General features: G+C 34.3%; 4 protein-coding genes and 1 pseudogene across 4 annotated transcripts; 1 reads left to right on the forward strand and 4 right to left on the reverse strand.

Moving 5' to 3' along the window:
* On the reverse strand, positions 1-3,144 carry LOC100776465 (NASP-related protein sim3). The gene is made up of 6 exons (XM_014776060.2): positions 2,715-3,144; positions 2,170-2,426; positions 1,200-1,400; positions 989-1,079; positions 521-782; positions 1-439 (listed from the first exon to the last, which is right to left on the reverse strand). Exons 1-6 carry the CDS (start codon positions 3,002-3,004, stop codon positions 113-115), a joined length of 1,428 nt encoding a protein of 475 aa, XP_014631546.1. The 5' UTR covers positions 3,005-3,144; the 3' UTR covers positions 1-112.
* A 2,771-nt stretch (positions 3,145-5,915) lies between these two features.
* Positions 5,916-6,620, reverse strand: LOC102663185 (methylesterase 3). Its single transcript, XM_006574231.1, has 3 exons — positions 6,609-6,620; positions 6,366-6,500; positions 5,916-6,203 (listed from the first exon to the last, which is right to left on the reverse strand). Exons 1-3 carry the CDS (start codon positions 6,618-6,620, stop codon positions 5,916-5,918), a joined length of 435 nt encoding a protein of 144 aa, XP_006574294.1.
* Positions 6,621-6,895: 275 nt separating this feature from the next.
* LOC100790488 (pentatricopeptide repeat-containing protein At3g50420-like) lies at positions 6,896-9,064 on the forward strand (annotated as a pseudogene).
* Positions 9,065-10,766: 1,702 nt separating this feature from the next.
* LOC100776992 (nuclear pore complex protein NUP58) lies at positions 10,767-15,750 on the reverse strand. Its single transcript, XM_003517219.5, has 6 exons — positions 15,250-15,750; positions 15,014-15,128; positions 13,683-14,153; positions 12,639-13,134; positions 11,455-11,495; positions 10,767-11,218 (listed from the first exon to the last, which is right to left on the reverse strand). Exons 1-6 carry the CDS (start codon positions 15,498-15,500, stop codon positions 11,180-11,182), a joined length of 1,413 nt encoding a protein of 470 aa, XP_003517267.1. The 5' UTR covers positions 15,501-15,750; the 3' UTR covers positions 10,767-11,179.
* A 1,665-nt stretch (positions 15,751-17,415) lies between these two features.
* LOC100791008 (GDSL esterase/lipase At2g23540) lies at positions 17,416-19,457 on the reverse strand. Its single transcript, XM_014762527.3, has 5 exons — positions 19,116-19,457; positions 18,877-19,007; positions 18,531-18,779; positions 18,106-18,361; positions 17,416-17,808 (listed from the first exon to the last, which is right to left on the reverse strand). The coding sequence occupies exons 1-5, from the start codon at positions 19,372-19,374 to the stop codon at positions 17,579-17,581; spliced, it is 1,125 nt and encodes a 374-aa protein (XP_014618013.1). The 5' UTR covers positions 19,375-19,457; the 3' UTR covers positions 17,416-17,578.
* Between the last annotated feature and the right edge of the window lie 1,980 nt (positions 19,458-21,437).

The following is a 21,437-nucleotide window of genomic DNA, read 5'->3' on the forward strand; positions in this document are numbered from 1 at the left end:
TTTCCCTGAGAACAGTCAATCCCCTTATCAATAGTTCAAAAGTGTAACCAAATTGTATGGTTGCATTGAAAGTTCAAATTAAACACACCATACAAACCAACCAAGACCTACATCAGTGTGAGTTGCCATCATCTTTGTCTTCAGTAGATTCCAATCCTGGTTTCTTTGGTGTGCTTCCTTCTGCCGGAGTGGCATTTGATGCTCGCTTAACTCCTCTTCCCACCACACCAAGGTGTGTGACTCCACCAGATCCATTGGTGTGGGCAGTTGAAATGGTTGGAGAATCAAAACCTCCACTGCCGTTGGCAGTAGCCAACTGTGAGGAACTCACCATTGCTGAAGATGATTCCTTCACATTGCCTGCCTTGGCAGCTGCTATTCCTAGGATCTCAGCAAGAATTGACTTTGGGTTCGACACTAACTGTTGCAAATCTTCAAGCTGCAACCCCATAAATTCCCATGTAAATCAAAATAACAACACAGGACAGATAGTTATTTTAACAAAGTTTACGAAGTCTACCTTCTTTTCCAGCTCACTTGATAGACCTTTGAGAGTTTCAATCTCTGATTGTTTATCCAAAATTGAGTTATTAGACTCAGATTTGGGACATGCTGGAACATCCTGAGCTAACTCAGAAGCAGATGTCAAATCTGAACAACTCTTTACTTCATTTGTAAGACGATGTAATCGTGCCTTACAAACAGATGTAGCCTTCTGGCAGTAAGCAATTGCTTCTTGAGGCTTAGAACTAACCTCCAAACACAAGCATATGCGAAAATTTCTATGTTCATGAGTTAAGGCACTATAGAGGTGGAGGAGAACATATTTGGTTTTCTACTTATCTTAAATTGCAAACCTTATTAATCAGTCAATTTAGTAATTTATTGCAACTTCTTAAGTTGTTACATTTTTCAGAATCATTGAAACCAGCAAAGTCTACAGATACCAGAAAAATAAACATCTAGATAAGAATTATACAAAGGATACAAGTCAGCAATTTTTCTATCATCTGGTTCAACTAGTTGTTCCAAGATGGTTAGTGCCTTCTGATAATCCGAGAGGGAAGTTTCAAAATCCTCTGTATATATGAGAGCCAAGAAATAATCCAGCTTTTACTATAACCATATGCCATTGTTTTGCGTATTTGGGGAAGAAAGCATTAGTTAAATTTAAAATAAGCATAAGAGCATGAAAATACCTCTTTCCAATGCAACATCTGCCAATGTTGATAATATGTCCACTTGTTCTATTGTATTGACAGATTGCTTTTCAACAATGGCTCTGGCAATATCAAGCATTTTCCATGCCAGGTCCAGGTCAGTCTCATCTTCATCAGCTTCTGCCAAGTCTTCAGCATCACTATCCTCATCATCTTCTTCCTGGTCATTCTTAGTGGACCCTGTTTTATATTTGAAAAACAGAACTAACATTAAGAACTGATTGACCTGCAAACTACAACTTTTGAGGTAATGCAATAGTATAATTAATCCCAAAAAGTGAATAATATAATGCACTTCAATCTACAATAATGACTGTAGGCTAGCTTCACCAGATTTGGCCACTACGGTTAATATTGTGACACAAAGTGTCTCTACTTCTAAGAATTTTAGGAGGCATTGTTACATATTTGTATTCACAAATTTCCTGTAAATTATAATTTTAATCAACCATGAGCTTTTACTTATCCCCCTGGCTTAGTCCCTAGCAGGAGATAATTCATTTTAAATCTCAACATCAGTACCATGCATCTACGTCTGATTAGTTTGCATAAACAACTTAGAACAATTTGTTTTTTAATTTGTTATTAAACAGTTAATAAATCAGGGTAATACAAGTCTACAAATATAAAGAATGTTTTAGTAACTCTAAATAAAAGGCATGTCTCATATATTCTCTATCATGAAATCAATGCTACAAAACACTTCTCCTTATTTGCAATGACTGGTGAGAAGGGTAGGATAACACAGAGCATATCAGAACATTAACAAGAAAACATGCTTTCTAAGCCAACTAGGTAAAATGTAGCAATTTTTTTTTACACAATTTTAAATTTGCAGGTCATACATAACCAATTCACCATATAAAGAGCACCTAGACCAAACCAAACAATATGTTATAAATAAAACTCAATATTACTAAGCAGTAAGCCCTAGAAGCAACACACTAACCATCATCCACTGCTCCACCCTGGTCATTTGAAGTCACATCCTGCTCGGCATTGCTTGAAAAAGAAGCAGTGGAAGATTCAGCATTCAAAGAACTCTTCACAGAACCATCTTTGTTGGAGCCATGTTGAGATCCATCCTCCTTCTTGGGCACATCAGCCAATGGATCAGCTTCCTCCTGAGCCTTGTACAAAAGAGCACACCCATATTTGTAGTATGTGTGCACACACTCAGGAGCAAGTTCACCATAATGCGCCACTCTGTTTCGATTCAAATTATATTTCAGAACATTGTGTATACAGCAAAATGAAGGTTAGAAATATCAAATTAGCTACCATTTTCAAGTTGTCTAGCACACAAACAACCTACTACATAAACCATGCACGCATTCGATGGATAGCATAATAGAGAGAACATATACTCGCAAATGAGAAATTCTCCAACTTAATTCAGAATCTTTTAGTAAAAAAAAAATAAAAATTCCACGCACGATTGAACTGTTAAAACAGAAAATTGGAGAATGTATTCTACGATAAAATTAAAGGAACCTGATTTCGAGAGCACGGCTAAAGTTATCAGCTGCTTCTCCAAAATCGTTTTCCTTAATTGCCTTGTTTCCTTTTTCCATCAGCTCATTCGCCAACTCCAGAGACTTCTGAGGATCGCTACCGGAAGCTTCAGCGTTAGACACCGTCTCTTCACCGCTGTGCGCGGCCGCATCGACGGAGATTCCGCTCTTGTCGTTCTCGGAAGAGTTTAGGGTGCCGTCGACGGTGATAACCTCCGACGGTTGAGGCATTGTGACGGAGGTTTCAGATGCTGGAGCTTCTTCCGCCATTCTAGAATTTCGCTTCAGGGACGAATCTCACGAGAGAGAAGGAGAAGAGGGAAAATCAAGTCACCCCAATTCGCGAGGGTTTGGGTTTGGAGGTTTTCGTTTCTGGCGCAAAACGTGAAAATGAAATAAAAAAGAAACCCGCATTAAAAAATGGGCCATTTAACCCGCACCGTTTTATTACTACCCATTTGTGCCGTGTGACACGTGTCATGCTTAGTAGGGATGTAAGAGGCCTATCTAGATTGGATTTGATGAAACTTATGACTTAACCTACTCAAAGTTGAATGGAATAATATGGGTTGGTTTTCTAACTCAACTTAAATCAACTCATATGTAAACGGTTTAAGTTGGATCAATAAGTCAAAACATTTAATTTTGTCTTTTCTTTTTTTCTAAAACTTATTAATTTTTGTTTGTTCTTTTTTTTAACGTGAAATTTTTTATAAGCTAAAATTTTTACTAAATGAACCAGACATAACTATTTTCTTGTTAGATTCTTTATTAAAAAGAGACTTTGGTGATGCTATCACACCTCATTCCGCTTTAGTGACTCTATCTATATATCTATCAATAAGGGATGAGAAATTAAGCATACCATATTTAAGATAAGGAATTTCAATAAACATAATGAGGATAAATTTCAAACACTTTTTTTCACCAAAACCAATGAAACATGACGAGGCTTATTTTTTGTAAATAGATTTGAAATATTTTTATAAGCTCATTTGAAGTAACTTTAATCAATAAAATCTTTGTCGCTTTGATCATGAAGGTTAAGGGTGCATTGATGCTTACTCAATTCACGTCGATAAGTCTACGTAATAAATAATCAATAGTATTTGATTTTTTTTAATTTTAATATATATATAATATTACATATATTAATAATAATAATAATAATAATAATTTAATACAAATTAATAGATCAAAGGATCAGTGAGTTCAGATATAAAAACTCGTGATCCAACCCAAAACTCAACAGATTTGATTGGTTCGGTTCGAGTCTAACCCAGATTGTTTGGATTTGTTTGGGTCACTTCAAGTTCGCAAATGACCCACAACTACTTACACCCCTATTCATCACTAATCAATAATCACTAGCTAATCTCTCCATTATCTTGGTTTGACAAATGACAATAGACACAAGTGTTCAACTTGCATTCTCTTGCTATTTTGCTGCCAACGAATGTAGAAATTTCATTAATGGCTCAAAATATTTGGTGATTGAATTGTGCTTGTCCATTTGCTTTAGATTAATGCTAGATGTATCCATGTTTAGAGTTGTGACTTCATGTCCACTTGATTTAAGCAAATCAACGATCTTATACCAACACCACGCTTTATGGTAAGCTCCATGAACCAACACCAAACGTCTCTTCTTCTCCCTCCCCATCATTATTCTTTGCTCTCTCTTCACACCTTTTATTTTATTGAAAAATATGCTTAATATCCTTCTACCGATAATATATGGCATTATCTTAGAGCCGTCAAAATGGATTTAAACCTTTGGTGGACCAAGTAGACCCACCATCCCACCTGAGTAAACCTAATTCTAGGAGTGAACAACATAGTACACACTAATTATAGTTATAAACTTAGTGACTTACACAAACACAACCGTGAGTTTGTGAGTCCCACTCAGTCACTCTCCTTCTCTGTGACAACATTGTCGATGCCTCAGTCACTTACTCACTTTGTCACTCACTCTTGAGTAGCTCTCTGTCGAGACTTGAGACCTACTCTCTATTGCAACCATGATCCACCCTCTGTTGTGATCATGATCCATTATTCGTTGAGACCCACTCTCTACTGCGACCCACTTAGAAGTCTCAAACACAGCTCCCTACCTCAACCTCGTGCTATTGCTTTACTGCGACCCTCGTCACCATGAATGCTCCCCCCCCCCCCCCCCAATCTTCCCTCACCATAAGCATCTCTATCTACTAGTGATGCAATTGCAAGCTTTTTTGGGTAATACAAATTTACAGTATTTAACGTTGAATTTTTAAATTTTAGATGAATTGGTGGGCCAACCCATTTAACCCACAACCCATGATGGGTCAACTCGAGTCATTTTTTTCAAGACTAGGTTGATTGGATTGGGTTGACATATTTATAGGATGGGTCAAGGTGGGTCGGACCAACCCATTTTGATAGCTTTACATTATCTATTCGAGACATCATAGTAAAAGATTAATCATAGTATCGGTCTAATCCATAGGAATGTAGACCCTTTATCCATCCTACGTGTTAGCTTTCCAAAACATATATAAGGTGAAAAAAATGCATGTTAGATTTATGATTAAAAATATTATGTGTATTTTAATGTAAATCCAATGCAAAAGTAAGGATCTTAATTTGTTACCAAAACTACTTTTTCCTTTAACATAATTTTACATTCGATTCTCAAACATTTAAGAAGAAAAATGAACTTCCAAACATATATTAACACAATGTATTTTTTTTTTACATGTATCTTAACATAATTTGTATCCTCTTTTAATTAATAGGTTGTATTTAAATTTTAGTAAATTTTTTAATTTAAAATATTGTATTGATTAGCATATTATATTTTAATTTATTTTAACATCGATAATAAATGATACATAAAAGAGTAAAAGAGTAATGACATGACATTGATCCACAAGAAGTACAACAAACTCTTAGAAAACTCCATCCATGTGTCAACATAGATGCATGAAAAAAGGAGAGAGAGGGGATAAAGTTTCTTTTGCTTTTGACATAGTGGACTCCAACGGGAGATCGCACGACGGACTATTAACAACTTGGTAGAGCATGCCCAATTTTAAAAATACAAACTTTTTGTTTTGTTAACGAAGATAAATTTTGATTTCCACTCTTTATAGTCATCATGCATAATTAATAAAATCGACACACATACATTCAATTGCTAGTAATAGGTGTTGGCGATCTCATGAAGGTAAGAGAAAAGCTCTTGCGGTTTAGAGAACATGGGCACGTGATCAGCACCAACAATCTCTTTGACTTCATTATGAGGGTTTCGTTCAATCATTGACAGTTGAAAATCTTGCTTTAACTCGTTGTCTTGCTCACACACTATATAGACTTTGGCCACAGTTCCATATTTGTCTTTTGTGAGTCTTGTATTCTCACGCATCAGTTCTTCATCACCATAAATGCGAGTAGGTCTCAACAGTGACATTGCTAGGGTCAAGTCCTGGTTCATTTACACATGCCATCAAATGTAACAGAAATACTATAAAATTGTAAAAACATAATAATAACGATGTGCAATAATAGTCGAGATAGTTACTGGAAATGATAACAAACAACCTGATTTCGTTTTAGGCTCAAAATAAATATCTTTTATTTGACATACCTCGGGTGGACATAGTTGGTATAAGTTGGATGCTAAGAATTGAGGCCCAAATATCCTTGATCCATTTCGATGATTGCTGGTGTTCTCGTCAAACATAATCTTTGAGTGCAAATCAGATTCCAGTATACGACTACACTGGAACTTTAGAAATTAAATTCAGTTAAGAGAGCAAACACCTTGTTTATACAAATTCATGTAGTATATATACTGATGTACACTGAATTAAAACAAGCATTCTAGAACCAACGAACGCATAGGTAGTTCTTCTCGTATAATCGGTAAGTTTGAGTTTTGGAAATTAAGTTCCGTTAAAAATTCAACAAAGATAACTGTGTCACCCTTAATTCAGTTAATTGTCTTGTCTAACTCAAGCTAAAATAGGGTGAGTTAATCCATAAAATTAACAAACATTTTAGAATAGTGATAACTTGACATTTTTGGTGTAAGAGCACATCAAGCTATATATGCCTTCTCGCTTGGGTGAAAATATTCTCTTGTGCATTGAACAAGTAAGAAATGATTGTGCAACCATGGTAAAAGCAGAGTATATAGCAGCAGCTGAAACTACATATCAAGCTATATATGGCTTTTGGGTGAATAAGAAGATGGAAGCATACTGTAATTTGCCGCAACAATTAACAAAAGCTATGACAATTAAAAATTAATACTACATCACAACATAACAAAACACATGATTATTGAATATCACTTTATAAAAGAAACAGGAATAACTAAACAAATTCAACAAGACAAAAGACCAAGTTGAAAAACACATTTAGCGAAAACATTGTAAAGGGTCAAATTTGAGCATTTGCGAGCAATAACTGAAATTTCCAAAATTTGTATGAAAAAGGAGTGACAAGAAGTGCTGCAAATTATTAGAAGTTTAAGTGCAACAAATATATCCTCACTTCATGCCAAGGGCTTCAAGTTGGGTTTGAATGACATTTGTCTCCAAATTTCTTTGCTTAATATGTACTTGAATTGCGTGGATTTGAATTCTGCTGAATTGGTTTTCTGGGATATGGTTGATAGAGATGATGTTGCTTGGAATTCTCTCATTACTGGATATCTGAGGAATAGTAAGATCAAGGAGGGTGTTTGGCTATTTATTAAAATGATGAGTGTTGGTTTTTCCCCAACCCTGTTCACCTATTTTATGGTTTTGAATGCCTGTAGTCGTCTGAAGGATTATCGTTCTGGGAGATTGATTCATGCCCATGTGATTGGTAGGAATGTGCCACTTGATTTACTTCTGCAAAATACTCTGGTTGGCATGTACTGCAACGTTGGCAATATGCGAACAGCATATAAGATTTTTAGTAGAATGGAAAACCCGGATTTAGTTTCTTGGAATTCAATTATTTCTGGGTATTCTGAGAACGAGGATGGAGAGAAAGCCATGAATTTGTTTGTCCCGTTAAGGGAGATGTTTTTTCCTAAACCGGATGACTATACTTTTGCTGGCATTATATCTGCAACTCGTGCATTCCCGTCTTCCAGTTATGGAAAACCTCTTCATGCTGAAGTCATTAAAACAGGATTTGAGAGAAGTGTGTTTGTAGGAAGCACTCTAGTGTCTATGTATTTCAAAAATCATGAAAGTGAAGCTGCTTGGAGAGTATTTTGTTCGATATCAGTGAAGGACGTTGTTCTCTGGACTGAACTGATCACAGGTTATTCTAAAATGACTGATGGAATTAGTGATTAGATGCTTTTTTGAAATGGTTCATGAAGCCCATGAGGTTGATGACTATGTTCTCAGTGGTTGTGCTGACCTTGTAGTTTTAAGACAAGATGAAATAATTCATTGCTATGCTGTTAAATTGGGTTATGATGCTGAAATGTCTGTTTCTGGCAATCTAATTGATATGTATGCAAAAAATGGTAGCCTTGAAGCTGCGTATTTGGTGTTTTCTCAGGTTTCAGAATCTGATTTGAAGTGTTGGAACTCAATGCTTGGAGGATATAGTCACCATGGAATGGTAGAGGAGGCATTGAAACTTTTTGAGTAGATTCTCAAACAAGGTCTTATTCCAGATCAAGTGACATTCTTGTCTCTTTTGTCAGCTTGCAGCCACAGTAGGTTGGTTGAGCAAGGAAAGTTCCTCTGGAATTATATGAACAGCATTGGTTTGATTCCTGGGCCTAAGCACTACACTTGCATGATAACTTTGTTCAGTCGGGCAGCATTACTGGAAGAGGCGGAAGAAATCATCAACAAATCTCCTTATATTGAAGATAATCTAGAACTGTGGAGAACTTTGTTAAGTTCCTGTGTTATAAATAAAAATTTTAAAGTGGGAATTCATGCAGCAGAGGAAGTTTTGAGATTGAAAGCAGAAGATGGTCCAACGCTTGTTTTGCTTTCTAATCTTTATGCTGTTGCAAGGAGATGGGATAAAGTTGCAGAAATAAGAAGAAATGTGAGGGGATTGATGCTGGAGAAAGATCCAGGGTTAAGTTGGATAGAGGCCAAGAATGACATTCATGTGTTATCTTCCGGAGATCAATCACATCCCAAGGCTGATGAGGTGCAGGCTGAACTACATAGGCTAAAAAGAAATATGATTAGAACAGAAAATGATGACAGAGAGACGCAAAATGCATGCTACATAAGTTGCAGAGACGAAGCTTATGCTCTAGAGGTCGAATTTAATTCAAAGACAAATGAAGTACATACTGGACTGAAGTTTTAGAGGAAATAGGTAAAGATTAAACTACTGTCGATAGGGATAATGGATTGTAATATTTCCATCTTCTCTTTGTATTCAGAATGTTATATATATTCTTCTCTAAGTCAAAATATTTGTTAAATACACTACAATAATATTTTTTTTGTTTTAATTCTCCGGTTCATGAAGGGAAAAATATCTGAACTAATTTGGAGTTCGGTCGGAAAATAATTTAAGACAAGTAAAAAATTGTTTTTACCAATTCTTAAATAAATCTCGTCTCAATAATGTGGAGGATTTTACTTAGCCATCACCTTAAATCGAAGAGTTAGCATCTATGCCTATGGGAATATCCAGTCAAATATTAAGAAGCTCTTTGCTTCTATTTTTACTACTTTGAAAAAAAAAATTACACAGGGCTGAATGTGGCATATTTAATTTTTTTTCTAAGAAAAAGGGGACTGAATATTTATTAAAATGCTATTAATTTGATTATGATCCCTCAAGTATTTACCCTTTCTGACTCTCTCCCAAGCAATCTCTAAAGTAATAAAATTATATAATTAATTCCTGAATATCCATCAAGTTAATTTTTAAATTAATATATTTTACTAATATTCATTGATTAATTTAAAGGGTTTTTTTTTACAATATTCGAAGAACTATGTAGTATGATTTCTAATAATTAAAAACTTACTAACATTTTAAAGGGTTTTTACTTAGGGACTATTTAAGAAAGAGGATAACACATTAGGAATGTAACTAAGGATTTATTAAAAAAAATCATATAAAAAAACTCTGCATTGTTACTATTTTATCATCTTATTTGAAGAAATCCCTGTTGTTTTTCCTCATCTTCCAAAGCACCACAAAAAAAGTTGTTATATAAGAAATGACTAGTGTAGTGTATTTACTTTGCTGTACAACAAAGATGAAATAAAAGGTGATATCTCGACAGGTAATCTCATTTTCATTCGATCTATTTAATTTTTATTTTTATTGTCAATAAAATGAAAATGGAATATTTGCTCTAACGACCAAAGGAATAGAACTTCATGACATTAGTAAAAATGAACAATTTTTGAAATACTTAAGGTACCAATCAAGCTTTATCTGTGATGTTTAGGGGTTACAAGGTGTTTTTGGCTAGTCCCATTTCTATTTCCAGGATGAAACGGGTTTAGAAGAGTAAAGAGAAACGCCTTAATTAACTCTAACTGCGATTAGTGTTTTTGTTTGAAAATTTATACCTAATTTACTTATTTTGGATTATAATATACATACTTCTCGTACTTTTTATATTTGAACCTACACAAAACCTCTAACATAATAAGGAAATATATAACAATGTTCTCAACGAAAAGTGTAATTTTAATAAGCAGTAGAATTTAAAAAAGTACTAATTATTCCTCAGTCTAACTCTAAACTTTAAAAGCAACCAAATTCCAAACTTCCTTTCCCCGTCTAGACCCCAGCCCAGTTTGTCACATCTCTCAGCAAATTTTTTATACTCTTTACTCCTAAAGAAGAAAGTTTAACACGTTCGGGAAGGCCCCAACTTTCAGTACAACAAAACCAGTTATCTAAACCCTGCCGACCACTCCCCAAGTAATCTGTGAAAATACATTGCTCAATGGAGCAGATAGGAGATTTCAGTAACAATCTTGAACTTTAAATAGTGAAAAAGTCTTTGGTATTTTAAAGATCAATTAAAAGCCACTACAAGTTTGAAATATCTCTCAGTAAAATGTATCCAAACATCTTCCGTGCAGTATCTTTTATTACAACAGTGACTGATGTATCAAACTCAAACTGGAACTAGGAAAAAAGCAAGCTACAACGTATCGTAAGCTACACAGGCTTTAGCATTCAAAATCACCTAACCTATATTAATCTACAATGTTAAAGAAAATGGGTCAACAGTAACCAACGGACAATGCCTAATGGAAGAACTCAACGGATTGAAACGAGGCAGAATCAAAATGTCGATATATACCAGTGCCCTCAATGCGGCATCTACATTCCGAGACCCATTTAAGACCATCTAATAAGGAAAAACCATATTTCAAGCAGAACATTGCATATTTGTTCGGCAGCAGAAAATGTTCCAATCAACTTTATGCTTTCAGATCACATTTATTAGCGTCGAGCGGTTCTAGATTTCACCCGTTGATTTTTCTGCAAGAACATCATAGAAAAGAAGCCTCAGAAGATGCAATAATAGAAGCCATAAAAGAAAGCACAAAATTAGCAGACCATGATGCTTTAACAAAATCTTATCATTTGCTATTTAAAAAAAATGATGCTTAATTCTATCAAAGCTGACAAGACAAAATATACTAGGATTGTTTTAAATAATTAAAAATTGACAGAAATAGTCTACAAACGAACCAGTAAGGATAAGATTTATTTACCGTTCCAGGTCCAAAGCTAGCCCCAGATCCTGTTGCAGCGCCTGAGCAAGAAAAAAGAGCAAAGGGTTAATTTCATGTTAAGATAGAATTAAGAAAGATGAATAAAACCCCCAAAACCCTTCCCCTATTCTTTATTTCTTTTTTCTTTTCTCCAAAAAAATAAAATCCACGAAGAGAATTCTAAAGGTCTAAAGGACAAAGACCAACGGATCCTGTTTCTATCTTTTTTCTCTCAAGCAATCAAGTTCAACAATACTATATTCAATAATTTCAACCAGATTTTAAAAAATAGAACAGATCAGCCGGTGAAACTAGAATAGGGACTCGGTCCTCCAGCCATTCCACAAATGAACCCAAAAAACCATATTTTCCAAAACCAATACTTGAATCAGAAGAGCAGTATAGAATCAGCAGCTCACCTGAACCGATTAATGTTCACATGGTTCAACCAATTCTCTTGATAATTAAAAATTATGATGATTAAAACTAACTTAAACTTTTTCACTAGACTGATTATTTGGTTCCATATTTAGTATTTAGTATTTACAACGGAAACTCAGTACTCCTATTAACAAATCCAATGTAGGACAAATAGAAACCTGCAGTGCAATAAGTTTGGCTTCAATTAATAATGAGAAGCTTCACCTCTTTTTTACTTATTTGATGGGAGTAATATTGGATAAGAATTAAAAAAGCTTTACTTCTCTACTTTTACAAATTTGATGCGAGACTAGTCTAAGTTAAAAAAAAAATATTTCAGCTCTAGTATAATATACTTATCATAGGTGATAAATTATCTTAATTATATTAGAAAATACATTTCAACAATTTTTCCATGATTTTCTTTATAATATTTCACATACGTATATTTTATTTTTCATACATATTGTTTGGGGGAGGGAGGAGGTTGTCAATAATGTATATGTATATTGAGCATCACCTTGACTCTGATTCAACCTCAGTTAAACTTTAAAATCTTAAACCTCTCCGTTCACCTTTCTTTCTTTAATTCTCCCAATAAACCCTAATTTTGATCTTTTAAGCCCTATGTGTTCAGTTGTCCAACATCAGCCCTCAAAAATGAAATTGGCATTTCCAAAACAATTTTCTATCTAAAACAACTACGTAGTCTGTTAATACTTGAAAGTAAGATGACTATGAAGAACTATAAAACAAGACAGTACCTGAAACAAATGGACTTGAAAAGAGTGAATTTGTAGCTGGAGTTGTACTAAACAATGGAGTAGTATTACCAAACAGAGAGGGAGTTGATGCAGAACCAGGTACAGATGTAGAACCAAAAAGTGAGGTTTGAGGTCCTGGAGCAGGAGTTGGTGTTGTAAACAAAGATGACAACATAGAAGACGATGGAGCAGAAGATGGTGTGCTAAAAAGAGAGAATCCACTTCCTGATGACAAAGATGAAGTTGCTGCAGATGTCTGTGGGGCAGTCAATGCTGCTTGAGTCCCTGAACTGGAAAACAACCCAGCAACTTGAGTTGAGGGTTGTGAATTTGCAGGTAAATGCAATGTTGGATGAACTCTTTTTGAGGCGGCTTCTTGTCTTGCAGTTTCTCGTCGATCTGCCTCCAAAAATGGATCATTCACCTCCCCCCGTCGACGCTGATCAGCTAGGTATGCTGATTTCATAGATTCAATGTACTGATGAATGCTCTCCACCTGAATAGCCATTATTTAAAAACCTGTTAATGTTACTGTAAATGATAATTGTAAATATTATTATAGGGCACGGTTCTATATGCATAAGGGCCCTTTTATGAGCAGAAGGGGCAACTAAACAAGTATCATCATCTCTAATACAAAAATTTCTGTTCTTCATTCATTACAATAAGCAGGAAAAAGAGCATAGTAATGTGTATAGTATTTCCATATGAAAAATAGAAAATGATTACAAATTTGAAGTAGCAGAGAAGCATAAATAAGGGGAGGAGAATGACCTATAATAGACTCAGTTTAAACAAAAAAAGCTCAATTTGACATGAACCATCAACACATACACAAATTAGAAAATGATAAAAACAAATGAAAGAGAGAAGTGAATAAGTGATAAAAAAGAATTAAGACTTCTACAATCATTAAATTTTTGCAAGTCATACTCTGAATGGGTAAATTTTAATTCATACGACTCACTACAAAGTGCATATACTCATAGCTGTATGGTGTGATATTAGTTTAAAAAAGAAGAAGCAATATTTGTTTCGTTCTACCTTCGCAGCCACGTGAACAAAAAAGTCGTGCACATTTGTCATGACCTTGGGAAGAGATTGCAACAATGAGGAACCATTAGCGGATGCATTTCTCTCAGAGTCCAAGAGAAGCAGCTGCTCCAACTCTTCAATCCACTGATGGCACTCACCAAGATACTTCTCAAATCTTAAAACTGTTTGCTGTAAAAACGGAGATGGTTTCTTTGGAAGACCACTGTAGAAATCAAAAACAGGCACTATAGATGCAGTTGTAGGTTGGCTACTCGAACTAGGTGCTATAGTTGCACCAGGAGTCTGTGATGGGGCAGTGGCACTTGATGTACCCCCACTGGGATGAAGGAACCTAGGGCGTAGCATCATAAAGGAACGAACAGCAACCTCTGTGTTGCGTAACATATCCTTAACAGTGGACATCAGTTCCTGTAGCAATGTTTTCTGTCGTTCCATAGCTGTGTTAATTCCACCAAGTTCCTATGCATAGATCACATTAAGCAATAAGCACAATGTTAGGGAACAGTTAACCATGTTAACACTGGTAATAGTTCTTAGTTTATAGAAAAAAGTTGATTAACAATACATGAAAAGCAGATAGGAATGAAACAATGGATTTAAAATTAACTTTAGCACACATCATAAGAAGCCTGCATGCTTTAACATCTCTCAAAAATAGGTTAGCCGGTTTCCACAAAAATTGCAATTGCAACAAGAGTTGGACTATCTTCAGTCTTAAATAACACATTTATGAAGGCTAAATACCTAAATCATTCGCTACCTTTATGGGACAAACAAAATACATGAAAAGCTGACAGATCCTGTGTTTTTGAGGTCACATGTCCTTAATAGAGAAATAGAGCAAATTACATAATTCAAGTGTCAACTATCAACTAATTTTGCTACAACTTCTATCTCACTTTAAGTTATAACTGTCAACAAAAACACTTCTTTCCCACTTTACTTTCTAAACAACAAACAATGCAAATTTAAAACTCTTATAGAAATTAGCTAACGATGGTAATGTTTGCTCTGTCGACAGAATACTTTAATAATAGAAATGACTAAGCATTAGGCTAGTTTACAACTGGCAAGCTAGAACGTGAACCGTGCTCTGCCGCGTGCAAAACTCTAGTAAAAACAGATACTCCATTAATCAGCTAGCTCAACACCATTAGTATATAAATTACAACAAAATCAATCAAATGAAATCAAATATGCCTCAACTAGGAACATCGACTACCCAAGAAAAAAACGTTCTACTTGAAATGAAAAAAAAAATCATATATAACAAGAATGGAATAGATAACTAATAAGCAACAAGGGCACAAAGAGAGCACCTGAACAATATGACCTGCATCAAGCTCAAATCCATCGTTGGAAACGGAAGAATCATAAAGACGACTACACTGATCTAGTCTCTGGCTTTCATCCCTATACTCTAATATCCGCTCCCTAAGTAACAGATAACAGTTAATTAAGCAACTAAAAGTCGAAACAAGAACCACGGAACGCAAACACTTCTTCTCTCAATTTATGCAGAAACATTGAGGAATGAGGGAAAATTAGAGCATACTCGATCTGAAGGAGAATCTTCTGGGAATCAGGATGTAGATCCGCCCAATTGGTACTATAACTAGCGGGAGTTCTATCGTTAGTAAACAAAAACAACTGTTGTTGCGGCTGCTGCTGTTGTTGCTGTTGTTGAAATTGTTGCTGTTGTTGTTGCTGCTGCTGCTGCTGCGGAAGGAACAAACTAGTTTGCTGTGGCTGAAAAGGAGACTGCTGCTGCTGTTGCTGCGGCGTGGCGAACAACGAAAATGACATTGCTGTGTTGGGAGTGTTATTGTCAGAGTGAAGAAAACTCCCTGTTAAACCCTAGGCTGAGAGAGAGAGAGTGATTTCACTGATTTGGGTTGAGGCGACGACACAGGCACGGTAATTTGGGGGGAATTTTAATTTATTTTTTCTTGTCCAAGTTTAAATTTCATGTTCACACGGCTTGAATTGAATTGAGTAGAGCGTGAGGAATGAGAATCTTTCTCAATTCCTCATTATTCTCACCATCCTTTCTTCTTTTCCCTGTGTTTTATATATATATATATAAAACCGAAGTACAATTTCGTTATATACTAGATTGAGAGTCCCAACTCAATTATACTTTTATTATGTTTTTTTTAAAACACCACAATGAAAATATAATTTCATTCAAAATTCAAAACATAACGAAATTACACTTTTATTGTGATATTTTTTGTTTTGAAAAGCAACACAACGAAAATATGATTTTCATTGTATTATTGAATGAATAACACAACAAAATTATATTTCCACTATGGAATTATGATTTTGTTGTATGGTGGAGGCGGAAGCAAAATTATAAAACAGAATCATGATTTCGCTATGTTATTTGAAGTTAGAATCAAATAACACAACAATGTTATCTCTGGAGGTGAAGAAAAATTATACAAAGAAATCATATTTTCATTGTGCAATTAGGGGGGCGAAAAAAATACTCAACAGAAACACCATTCTATTGTACACTTGTACAATGGAAACATACTTTTATTATATATTTTTTTTCACCACCCAATTGCACAACGGAAACACAATTCTATTGTGTGATTTTTCAGGGACAGTTTTGGAATATGAGTAAAATGCACCACAGTAAGTAATGTTGTTAGTGCTAATAGCAATACCGTTAACAACGTGGCTTGGCCCTTTCACAACTGCACTCGTCTGGCCCGTGTAAACCAAAAATGGAGTTTGCCCTATCATGGAATGCGACAAACTTGCTTCTTCACCTAGGGATGTATCATGTATGTTGTTGGATGCCTTGACTTTTTTATGGCACAAAAGTTTCGATTGAGCTAATAATATAACCTATCTAGTTTTCGAAATATTGCTGAACTAATAATATGTTATACTTTTCAATTCTAGTTTTACGAACGTGTGCATTAAAAGCAATTTGTGTCCCATGTTTTCATAATATTGCACATTTGGCTCCCATATTTTAATAATGTTGCATATTTTTTAGTTATAGTATCATAAATATTATACATTTTGCTCTCTAATGACACATTATTACGTGAGTGTCACCATGTCATCAATTTATGCAAGTACCACCTGTATTATCACACCTTGGAAACAAAATTTGTGACAAACTCAAATTTTGAGGACAAAGATCACAATTAAGTCAAGAATTTAAACAATTATAGAAATTAAAAATATATATATTTAAACCGTCCACAAACAGTCAACGTTGTGGTTCTCAAGAGAAATTCACTTCTCCTTAAAATATGTCCCAATTCAAATTTTATCAAACATCTAATGAGCTAAGTAGTGCGATATTTAGTTCTCTTTAAAAAAAATTGTTTCAAATTGAATTTTTTTTGGTGAATTTTCAAATTGAATTGTATGAACTAAAAATATGGATACAGTCAAATTTATCCTTTTAAACAGATTTATTTAATTCCCCTCGCGTATTATTGGAGCTTCGAGACAAAAATACCATTCACATACACTTGTCACAATCAGAAAATAAACTACCGAGGGCACAAGTTGTTGAACAAAATGCTTCCTCGTGTCTGTTATCTCTATTTTACTAAAGCCACAAGAAAATGAAATCTTCTCCAATATGCACTTGAAACGTGTAGTTTCTTTGCGCAAGGCAAAGAGTCAAAGACCAATGTCAAACTTAAACCAGCATTGAGATAAAATCTTGAAACCATACATGCGTTAGTTAAGGAAGCAAACTACGCTTGTAAAATTCACATTATTTTGCAATGGAAAAAAAAAAAGAGAGGCTTGAACACCTTTTTGACACAGTAACACTCTTTGACAGAGAATTGAGGAAGAAAAAGAAAATTGTGTGGACAAATTAAGGCTTGGAAATTAATGTATGGTCAAAGATCTATAAGTTGTCTAAGATTCATTGGAGATATGTATCTCTTGTCTCCATTAATAAGCTGCTTGGCAAGTATTATGTTGGCTGCCTCACTTGGATGGTATTGATCCCAGAACACATGCTTGTTCCTATCTGAGCACAAGCTAGATGTTGGCACACAAGGGATTATCCCTGCAACCTGACCCCCACTTCCAATTCCACAGCAACCTCTGCTTGCTGTTGTGAATCCTGCAAAACAAACAAATGTTGTAACTTATAAACACATAATGGATATTTCATATTGACATACTAGTTGATTTTGTTAAAGCCTTTTAGTAAAAATGTTATCCATGTAAAATATAATAAAAGTTTAGTTTTATGTAATATTAGTTTAACTAATAAGATATAATTGTTGATATGACTTTTAAAATCTTAGTAATGCATACACTATCTATTTAATATATGAAATATTGGAGCATGGATCCATAAAAGAAAAATACATAGTAAACTTTTGTGATGTAAATACTTTTAAGACTAAATTATTACCATATTTATGATAATTTACGATCAGTTCCGACACTAAATCATACACATTTGCGAGGACAAAGGTGGCTCCAGGGAGGTTGTCATTTAGCTCAGCAACCAAATCTTTCAATCGGGAATTGTATTGGGTTGCAAGCTCGTTAGCCAAATCCACACAATCTTCATCGTTCAGCTCATTTATAATCCTCTGGTAAGGTATGCACCCTACTGGGCCAACGTTGCTGATCACAAACTTCCGAGCATCCAGTTGGTAAAGTCTCTGTCATTCAAACATGCATATTAATTTTGATATGATTTTAAGCATTATATCTGACAGTATGTAAATCATACTAACTTTGATATTATATACAAGTTATTATTAATTTAATAGCTGGAGTGTTCCAAAGAGATAAAAGTTCAATTAGTTAATTTTAGATTAAGGTGCATACGTAAAGTTGGATCCTGAAATAATTGATCATGTCATCGACGAAAGCATCTGGATTCTGCGAAGCTCTAACTCCAGAGGAAACAAAAGGAAGAAGATAATTGTTTAAAAAATCATTGGACCCAACAATGATGGAGAACAAGGATTTCTTCATTATGTACTCTCTCGCCTCCGATTTGCCTAGCAACTTGTCAATCTGTTTTCTTGTTATGTTGAAGTAATTAATTTGAATATCCATTCCGAGCCTATTCACCTGAAATAATAAATTAAAGCACGTAGCATGAAACAATTATATTGCTTAATTCACACACTATCCAATAAATGCATACTGCATAGTTAAAAATACTGACAAATAAGCTTCCTGTTGCATTGAGAATCCCTCCTCCTCCTGAAGCATAATTCACTCCATTGAGTATGGTTTTCCCAGATGTGTTTGGTGCCAAATATGGGACAGCATAATTTGCTTGTCCTAATTCCTCTCCTAGAAGGTTAAAAAGCCAAAAAAAAAAGTAAAATAAAAATCAAATGATAAGATACAAGGCTAATTGTTTATTAACAAGGACAAAAGTTTGCTTATATGTGACATTACCAACAATATCACTAATGGTTCTTCCATTGGTGAAACGTCCTGTGGGATTTCCTCCAGAGGCCTTGAAATCAATTCCATTAGGGGGAACGTCTGCCTTGGAAAGAGTTGAGAGATAGTTGTTGTTTCCTGCATCAACCAACGAGTCCCCAAAGATGAAAGAAGCTGCTAACTTAGCATTCTGAGCCGCAACATTTCCATGAAATCTCAGATTCACAAGCAAAAGCAAAAGGGCAAATGTGTTATGATATTTCGCTGCCATGGTTTTTATGTTCCACGAGTTCTTTTCCACGTAAAAGAAGCACTAAAAGCACCGTTGCAAGAAGCACAATCAGATGAGAAGCTTATAAGGATCTTTCTTTCCTCACAAGAGAAAACTTGGAAGCTTAGTTATATTATATGCTTTGACCCCTTCTTATCATTTTTTTAAAATAATCGAATGAAGTGGACAATTTGAACAACAAATTTCATGTGGTAGGTCATCAACATATGTACATGTGTAGATTTCTCAATGTGCTGAGGATGTAATGTAGCCTCGGTTATTTTGTTTTTAACAATGTTAGTCCTGCAATCCAAATTCACAGGGGTGCCTTATGGTGACATACTCAAGGTCAAAGAGACTAGCTGGGTAAGAAGGTTCTGGGGATTAATTAGATTAGGTATTGTTTGGTGACCATAACTAAAAGCAATTTTACATTGAGAATTTAGAAGCGATGCCTATCTCATAAGTTCATCGTGTAGTACTATACCGTCCATCTGAATCCAACAAACTTAGGACTTTTTTTTTTGGGGAATTAAACTTAAGGACTTATTTGACACACTATATTGAGCGAGACAAGGCTAAATTCATGTAAGTTTTCTTTAATAAGATATTTAAGTAATCTTTTATCTTTAAGATTAAATTAAATATATTTAATAATGTTAAGCTTAAATATAATGTATTTTTTAATATATAATATATTACAAAATAAATTAGTAAAAATAATAACTTTTTTTTCAATTTAACCAACCATAGAAATATATAGAACATTCTCTCAAAAATAAAAAATGTATAGAACACAAGTATTTTATAATTAACACTCATAATTTTTGCCTTTGCATCTACCTCATGAAGTATGATTGTGTAAAACAAATCCAAATATATAAAAATAAATCTATATTCAATTCAATTCAATCCACTCTAAATCCATTTAAATGGATTGGTTTCATATCCAAATTCAATATTTTGGATTTTGAATTCAATCCAATTAATTGGATATAGATACCATATTTGTAATTTTCAAAACAAAGTCAATTTTCTGGACAATGATGATTGAGATTTTTTTTGGCCAATTTTGATAAGGGCTTTTTCTTTTACTAATGTCCTCCAAAGTTTTTCGGTCAACGTTAGCATATGATGTTTTTAAAACCATTATCAGGGATATTGTTTTTCAATTAATGTTGGCAATGGTTATTTTGGGCTAACGTTGATCAGGATTAATTTTTGGTCGATGTTGTCCAAAGTTTTTGAATTGATATCAATTGAGACTATTTTTGGGTCGACGTCAACTAAGGTTTTTCTTTTTTATGTCTTTCAAGGTTATTTTTTTGTCAATGTCGAGTAGGGTTTTTAGCCCAACATTGGCTAGGTTTTTCTATCAATTTCAGAGAGACTATTTTTTTTTCCTCAAAGTCAGCTAACGTTTTTAAGTCAACATTAGCTAAAGCTATTTTTTCAGCCAATCGGCTTGGGTTTTTTTAGCCAGCATTGGCCGAAAAATGCCTTGGTCAACGTTGGTCTAAAAATGTTTGTACCGATGTCAACTGAAAATCATCTCGGTTGAGGTAGACCGAAAATACCCTAATCAAGATTAACCAAAAATAGTCCTGTTCTCGGTTGGTTGAAAATAGTTTTAGCCGAAGTCAAACAAAAATTACACCAATAAATATCGATCATAAGTTGCCTCAATTAAGTTCAGACAAAAATGATTTTTGATTTAAAAACTGAATTTAAAATGGATCCAAAAAATTCAATTTGTTTTTTTTTTTTACATAATATGGATATCGATTTTCAATCCAATTCATTTAATCGGGTTTAAATTTGAAATCCAATCTATTTAAATGAAAATAGATTGGAATTTTGAAAATTCAATTCATGCCACCTGTGGTGGTTGCACACCACAAATTATAAAAGAGAGAACCGGATAGAGAGAAAAAAAAAAAAAGAGATAAAACTGAATTTTTTTTTTAGCAAAACGTTCATTAAACTTGGATAATAAGATAGTATTCCAATTGAAAAAGAAAAAACATAATAGTAGTTTCTTGACATTTGAATCGTGCGAATCA

Source organism: Glycine max, chromosome 1 (genome assembly GCF_000004515.6).
Source record: "Glycine max cultivar Williams 82 chromosome 1, Glycine_max_v4.0, whole genome shotgun sequence".
Taxonomy (NCBI): domain Eukaryota; kingdom Viridiplantae; phylum Streptophyta; class Magnoliopsida; order Fabales; family Fabaceae; genus Glycine; species Glycine max.

Coding starts and splice junctions, on each gene's coding strand:
- LOC102663185 (XM_006574231.1), bottom strand. Junction 6,204..6,365: donor ACCAACTATGTCCACCCGAG/GTATGTCAAATA, acceptor TAAATGAACCAG/GACTTGACCCTAGCAATGTC.
- LOC100776465 (XM_014776060.2), bottom strand. CDS start 3,004: ATGGCGGAAGAAGCTCCAGCATCTGAAACCTCCGTCACAATGCCTCAA. Junction 1,401..2,169: donor GGGTGGAGCAGTGGATGATG/GTTAGTGTGTTG, acceptor AATATAAAACAG/GGTCCACTAAGAATGACCAG. Junction 440..520: donor CAAGTGAGCTGGAAAAGAAG/GTAGACTTCGTA, acceptor ATGGGGTTGCAG/CTTGAAGATTTGCAACAGTT.
- LOC100791008 (XM_014762527.3), bottom strand. CDS start 19,374: ATGGCAGCGAAATATCATAACACATTTGCCCTTTTGCTTTTGCTTGTG. Junction 18,780..18,876: donor ATGCAACAGGAAGCTTATTT/GTCAGTATTTTT, acceptor TTATTATTTCAG/GTGAATAGGCTCGGAATGGA. Junction 18,362..18,530: donor ATTTCAGGATCCAACTTTAC/GTATGCACCTTA, acceptor TTTGAATGACAG/AGACTTTACCAACTGGATGC.
- LOC100776992 (XM_003517219.5), bottom strand. CDS start 15,500: ATGTCATTTTCGTTGTTCGCCACGCCGCAGCAACAGCAGCAGCAGTCT. Junction 13,135..13,682: donor TTGTTCACGTGGCTGCGAAG/GTAGAACGAAAC, acceptor ATGGCTATTCAG/GTGGAGAGCATTCATCAGTA. Junction 11,496..12,638: donor TTCAAGTCCATTTGTTTCAG/GTACTGTCTTGT, acceptor TTTCTTGCTCAG/GCGCTGCAACAGGATCTGGG.